Raw genomic sequence first — 7,318 nt, 5'->3', positions numbered from 1 at the left:
CCAGATGCATAGGTTTTTAAAATGACGAACAAAGGCTTCGTCTCCCAGCGAATTAACTAAAGAAGTTTTCCTCTTCTGGTCTTCAATCTGTCTTCTTCGACGAATCTCCATTGAATGTAGAAGAAGAAACTTTCCTTTCGATAGGATGCCAGTAGCACCATAAGCCTTGCCTTCATACAACATTGGTTTACGATATTGCTTCCGATCAGTGTAGCTTGAAATTATCAGAGATGACTACAAAGTAAAAGATTATTGCTTTAGTTCCAAGGACGACTTCTCGAAAATGAATGAAAAATATTGCCGCATCAAGACAACCAAAGGATGGAAAGATGATGACCTACTTACCTGCAGAGTAGCTTCCGTCAATACCCATCCCAACACATTCGACTCAATCACGAGAAAGAAAAAAAACAGACTAATTTAACATTCGTAATTTGATTGACAACTTTATTCAATCAATCTCGGAATCTATTCATCTGCGATGAATTCAGCCGATTTCCTCTAATTGATTGAGACGATATTGGCGATGGGTTTCCTCTTTCTGTTTTTTTTCTTCCCTCCTCGAAAAAAAGGAATAAATAGAGAGCCCAAACCCACCTACGTTGTGAATGCTAATGTTCCAGCTGGAAACCGAAAATTCTACTCACAGCACACGTCACAATTCCTATCGCTTCACTGCGCTGCTGCTACTAAGACAACCGTGCCCGAGTGGATGGGAAAGCATGGAGCAAATTTCGTCTCGAAGAGCACCACGTTTTTGCCAGCTCACCCTCACTCATCCATATTCATATGGATATAATTCATACAATCCAGTTTTACTTCAACAACCCGATTTTTTTACATCAAATGCTGCTACTGCTGCGAGAAAGGACGGGATGTAATCAACTCGGCTCTGTGGAGTGCTTTGTAGAAATCCTCCTCCGGCAAATCTGTCCGTCCATGGATGGGAAAGAGTTGGTAAACTGAGGCAGGCCAGAAACCAAAGGAACGTGTCTCGTGAGCAGGATTTTCAGAGTTAAATATTTTTAATGCACGTATGGAAATGCCACGGAGTGTGGCTTGAAGCCACGAAATAATGGTAATCCTTTTAATTCTACAGGAACTGGATATTTCGGGGTGCATGGTTTTTGATGTACAAAACCAACTATGTATTGAGTTACATTGAAGCTTTATTTTACACAATAGCCGAGATTTTGATACAACAGTTGTAAAATTGCTAGTTGTTTTGTTTAGAAAATTACTATGGATACTTATACGAATCAAAAACTTTTCAATGCTATGAACGCAGATGTTGCGCACTTAACCCATGCTATTACATTCCTCTATCTGTGATGTGGATATCAATCAAGCTAAAATCAATATCAATGCTAATCTGATGGTAAGCTGCTGGTCTCTCAAGCAGAACCGTCCACATCGGTATATTTTTGAGAACTCAAATAGTAATCGGGGGTAAGCATTTTTTTTTTAATTTTCTATATTAATGGTAAGATAACGAAAAATAAATTTTGGCGTGAAAAATTCCAGAAAAAAATTATAGTGCTCAGTTCGGTTTGGCTTAACGCAGGCCATTTTAAGTTCCTAGGCACAAGTGACATTTACATTTCTAATTAAATTCACTGTAGTAACTAATTGTTCTTGTTGTTCGAAAACAGTTATTTGCTTTTTTAAATGACGTCAGACATTGGATTTTATTTTGTTCGATTTTTTTTAAGCATACGCTCTTTATGATTGAAAGTCTTTATTGCTTACATAATACATCGATACAGATCAACTTTCTAAATGCAACAACAACTATGCCCAATTCTTAAAACAACTTTTACTTAACTTTATTTGAAAATGTAAACGATTTCTTGTTTGAAACTATTGGACCTGTTTAGAAATGGTTCGGTATCGGAAAATACCTAAAACAGTACATGGCTTAATTATATAATCAATTAATTAACTTAATCCTTTAAAGCTATCGTCGCGAATAATGTATGAAAAGGTCGTAATAAAATAAAAAATTGTGTTGTTGAAACTAAATTCAAAATGTCTCCAGATGTCGTATTTCAGAAAATTTTAGTTGTGAGCATTTTGATTTAAAATGGAATTTGGCATTTTCAAAAAAAGATAATTGAATTTTTGACTGCAAATAGTATGAATTATAAAAATATGTTAAAAGTTGCTGTTAGGAAAACTTTTTCATTGAAAGCTTCTACATGATCCAAATACACCGAAAAGTTTATAAATAAATATAAATATATAAAAATAAAAAAAAAATTGCTATTTAAATTTTCGACATAATATATTTCTGTGATAAATGACACAACATTTTTTTCAGTTTATATTTTTTTTCGTACAGAGTATTCATTTCCTGTAACTCCTCAGACAGTTTTGCTGGGAGTGGGCGTAGCGTATTGGTAAATCGATTGCCTTGTACGCAGCGCACCTGGGTTCGAGTCCCGACCCCGCACATAGGGTTAGAAATTTTTCATAAGAGATTTTTCTAACCCGAAGAGGCGAATGACCTTAAGGTTAAAACCTCTATAATAAAAAAAAACAGTTTTGCTGTAAAAATATAGTAATCGCACAAAAAATAAAAATAATTCCACATAGAAACGTCCACGCCCTTTTGAAAAATTGCTCTTGTTTAAAAATATTGCAATTGGCGGAGAAAATCATGGAGATTCATTAACCGATTAAAGCTTCGTTCAAATCGACGATGGTCATATTTTGCGGTCGGCCGGTGTCTCATGGAATCCCGCACATATCACTGTTGGTTTATTTATTAGTTTGTAGAGCTAATGCGAAGTAGGCACCCAACTAGAGGTATGATGAACATATTTTTAGTTCCGCACAAAAAAACCTGTTTTAATCCACCTAGCGGTGCAATTGTGACTTTCTCATCTCTCTAAACTATGGCACGGAGGCTTTTTATGTTCAACATAATTGTGGAAATGTCCATTACATTCTTAGTACACTTTTCACTTATACACAATGGCATGCCAGCCACGAACTTGATGAGCTACGTGTCGACGGTGAAACACTTGAAACAAAAAAATATCATACTCCATTAGCCTAATCAGCATTAGATCAATGTTATCTGCTTGCTAACTCATTTTGTCATGCAGGGGTGGGTATGTGAGGAGGGCGAAAGTCCCATGAACGAACGACTCCCCAGCTTAAATTGGTATGCTTTGTGATACAGTGGTGGTTTAAAGATGATGGGGTTGAAAGGGAGGGGTATGAGGGCTGGATGGGGTGGTGGTCTGAGAAGTGATTTAAGGAGATTTTTAAAGGAGGGGCGCGAACAGTAGAGGGGGGGGGGTGTAACCCCTCTCCGTAAACCATCAACTACGCCCCTGTTAAAATCCAGAAACCCTAAACGAGTCGAAAAAAAAAATTATTAGGTTGACGTTTTTCAGAGTGATTGCATAACCTTTCTATATGAGAAAAGCAAAAAGATTACAAAGATAATTAAACAAAAAAATAGAAAAAATGTGAAAAATCATTATTTGAAATCAGATAAATAAAACAAATGAATTAAACTAGTAATTTAATATGTGAAAAATAAGAAAAGTTCAATTAAATTAAATCGAGCAAATTAAAAAATTTTATGGAATGAAAAAAAGAAATAATTGAACAAACTAGGTAGCAATATTAATAAAATGAAGAAACAGAATATAATGCATTAACTGAAAAAAGAATGAAATGAATATATATTCCTTGTTTAGACGTAAGTTTTTGTTTTTTTTCCATTTTCAACAATTTTTATGAACGTGTCCACTGGAAAACAGATAGAGAAAGAATGACCGGAATGGTGAGAATGAAGAAACGGTGAAAATTCACCTTTTTTGGAAACACTGGGACAAGATATGTTTTCAAGCAGGAATCGAACCTGCGATCCCCCCAGTCTCTAGTTGGATGGAGGATCAAGGAACTGTGATGATGCTATCACATGTTCCCAACCATGTGTTTCATGCTCACCGCCGCAGCCTCCAATACCTCCTAACTGACCCATCGACCCTCAATGTCTCCTATAAGCAGATCGTCACCTCTCCCTCTCATCGATCGGGTCAAATCTCTCTCGTTATCTATTTTTAGGTCCAGTGGACTGCCCTCAAGGCTTGAGATATTTATTATCACTGTTTGCCCCCTTTCCTAGCTCAGTCACCGCCAGACTTTTGGCAATGAAAGAGCTATGGAGGGGCATGTTGATGTCTGCCCTCAAAGCCTAGTGGCAGATGCTAACGACAAATCCAGCCGTTGATGGAATTTATATATTCCTTGTTTGGGCGTGAGTCTTCGTTTTTTCCTTTTTCAAGGATTTTTATGAACGTGTCCACTGGAAAACAGATAGAGAAAGAATGACCGGAACGGTGAACGAACCTGCGATCTCCCTAGTCTCTAGTTGGGTGCGTTAAAACCAAATGAATGAAATACACTTATTTATTTTAATTATTTAATTAATTAGCTAGAGATTGATAAGTAGAGAAAGCTGTGAAATTTTTTAGACTCGTAGTATTCAAGGGAGAGCAAGGATGTGAAATATACAGATCAGAATACTAGAAGTAGTAAGGCCATTTGAAACAGGCTTAAATCTTACGTACCAATCTTTTGGCTTCTACTGGCAGGAGCCGAGTTTAGGCAGAGTCTGTTCCGATGATAAAGAAGGAAAAGTCTGTCTTTTCCGTGAGATATGTTGGTAAACTCGAGCGATTCGTAACCGATTCTGCCTCAGCTCGACTCCTGCCACTAGAATAAAAATAATTCGATTGTAAGGAGGTCTCCAATGACCCTGCCACTTCTAGTTTTCCGATCTGAATATTTTACGTCCTTGCTCTCACTTGAGTACCATGACAATAAAATTTTCATAACTTCCTCTACTTAGTAATCCCTAGCTAATTGAATGTCATTAAAAAGTAAAAAAGAAAATGTCGAAAAAAGGAAAAAATAAATTAATAAAAATGATAAATTCAACTAAATAATTGATAAATTAATTAAATTAATTGAACCAATAATTAAATAATCCAAATTAATTAAATAAAGAAAACTAACATAATAAATAAAATTATGAACTTACTGAACTGACTGAACCGACTGAACTGATTGAACTGACTGAACTGATTGAACTGATTGAACTGACTGAACCGACTGAACCGACTGAACTGACTGAACTAACTGAACTGACTAAACTGACTGAACTGACTGAACTGACTGAACTGACTGAACTGACTGAACTGACTGAACTGACTGAACTGACTGAACTGAATGAACTGACTGAACTGACTGAACTGACTGAACTGACTGAACTGACTGAACTGACTGAACTGACTGAACTGACTGAACTGACTGAACTGACTGAACTGACTGAACTGACTGAACTGACTGAACTGACTGAACTGACTGAACTGACTGAACTGACTGAACTGACTGAACTGACTGAACTGACTGAACTGACTGAACTGACTGAACTGACTGAACTGACTGAACTGACTGAACTGACTGAACTGACTGAACTGACTGAACTGACTGAACTGACTGAACTGACTGAACTGACTGAACTGACTGAACTGACTGAACTGACTGAACTGACTGAACTGACTGAACTGACTGAACTGACTGAACTGACTGAACTGACTGAACTGACTGAACTGACTGAACTGACTGAACTGACTGAACTGACTGAACTGACTGAACTGACTGAACTGACTGAACTGACTGAACTGACTGAACTGACTGAACTGACTGAACTGACTGAACTGACTGAACTGACTGAACTGACTGAACTGACTGAACTGACTGAACTGACTGAACTGACTGAACTGACTGAACTGACTGAACTGACTGAACTGACTGAACTGACTGAACTGACTGAACTGACTGAACTGACTGAACTGACTGAACTGACTGAACTGACTGAACTGACTGAACTGACTGAACTGACTGAACTGACTGAACTGACTGAACTGACTGAACTGACTGAACTGACTGAACTGACTGAACTGACTGAACTGACTGAACTGACTGAACTGACTGAACTGACTGAACTGACTGAACTGACTGAACTGACTGAACTGACTGAACTGACTGAACTGACTGAACTGACTGAACTGACTGAACTGACTGAACTGACTGAACTGACTGAACTGACTGAACTGACTGAACTGACTGAACTGACTGAACTGACTGAACTGACTGAACTGACTGAACTGACTGAACTGACTGAACTGACTGAACTGACTGAACTGACTGAACTGACTGAACTGACTGAACTGACTGAACTGACTGAGCTGACTGAGCTGAATGAGCTGACTGAGCTGAATGAGCTGACTGAGCTGAATGAGCTGACTGAGCTGGATGAGCTGAATGAGCTGAATGAGCTGAATGAGCTCAATGACCTGAATGACCGCAATGAGCTGAATGACCGCAATGAGCTAAATGATCTCAATGAGCTAAATGAGCTGAATGAGCTGAATTAGCTGAATGAGCTGAATGAGCTGAATTCGCTGAATGAGCTGAATGAGCTGAATGAGCTGAATGAGCTGAACGAGCTGAACGAGCTGAATGAGCTGAATGGGCTGAATGAGCTCAATGAGCTCAATGAGCTGAATGACCGCAATGAGCTGAATGAGCTCAATGAACTGAATGAGCTGAATGAACTGAATGAGCTGAATGAGCTGAATAAGCTGAATGAGCTGAATGAGCTGACTGAGCTGAATGAGCTGACTGAGCTGAATGAGCTGAATGAGCTGAATGAGGTGAATGAGCTGAATGAGCTGAATGAGCTGAATGAGCTGAATGAGCTGAATGAGCTGAATGAGCTGAATGAGCTCAATGATCTGAATGACCGCAATGAGCTGAATGACCGCAATGAGCTGAATGAGCTAAATGAGCTGAATGAGCTAAATGATCTCAATGAGCTAAATGAGCTGAATGAGCTGAATTAGCTGAATGAGCTGAATGAGCTGAATGAGCTGAATGAGCTGAATGAGCTGAATGAGCTGAATGAGCTGAATGAGCTGAATGAGCTGAATGAGCTGAATGAGCTGAATGAGCTGAATGAGCTGAATGAGCTGAATGAGCTGAATGAGCTGAATGAGCTGAATGAGCTGAATGAGCCGAATGAGCTGAATGAGCTGAATGAACTGAACGAGCTGAATGAGCTGAATGTGCTGAATGAGCTCAATGAGCTCAATGAGCTGAATGACCGCAATGAGCTGAATGAGCTCAATGAACTGAATGAGCTGAATGAACTGAATGAGCTGAATGTGCTGAATAAGCTCAATGAGCTGAATGAGCTAAATGATCTCAATGAACTAAATGAGCTGAATGAGCT

The 7,318-nt window shown here is 38.5% G+C and overlaps 1 protein-coding gene across 1 annotated transcript in view; it reads right to left on the bottom strand.

The window, feature by feature from the left end:
- Nucleotides 1-5,156: 5,156 nt before the first annotated feature.
- Nucleotides 5,157-7,318, bottom strand: part of LOC131679510 (uncharacterized) — a 100,897-nt gene continuing 98,735 nt past the window's right edge. The window contains exon 3 of the mRNA XM_058960247.1: nt 5,157-6,398. Coding sequence (XP_058816230.1) covers nt 5,157-6,398 — 1,242 coding nt within the window. The remainder of the gene's footprint in view (nt 6,399-7,318) is intronic.

Source organism: Topomyia yanbarensis, chromosome 2 (assembly GCF_030247195.1).
Source record: "Topomyia yanbarensis strain Yona2022 chromosome 2, ASM3024719v1, whole genome shotgun sequence".
NCBI lineage: Eukaryota > Metazoa > Arthropoda > Insecta > Diptera > Culicidae > Topomyia > Topomyia yanbarensis.
Note: the sequence above shows the minus strand (reverse complement) of the source record. Positions and strands in the feature narration are given on the sequence as shown.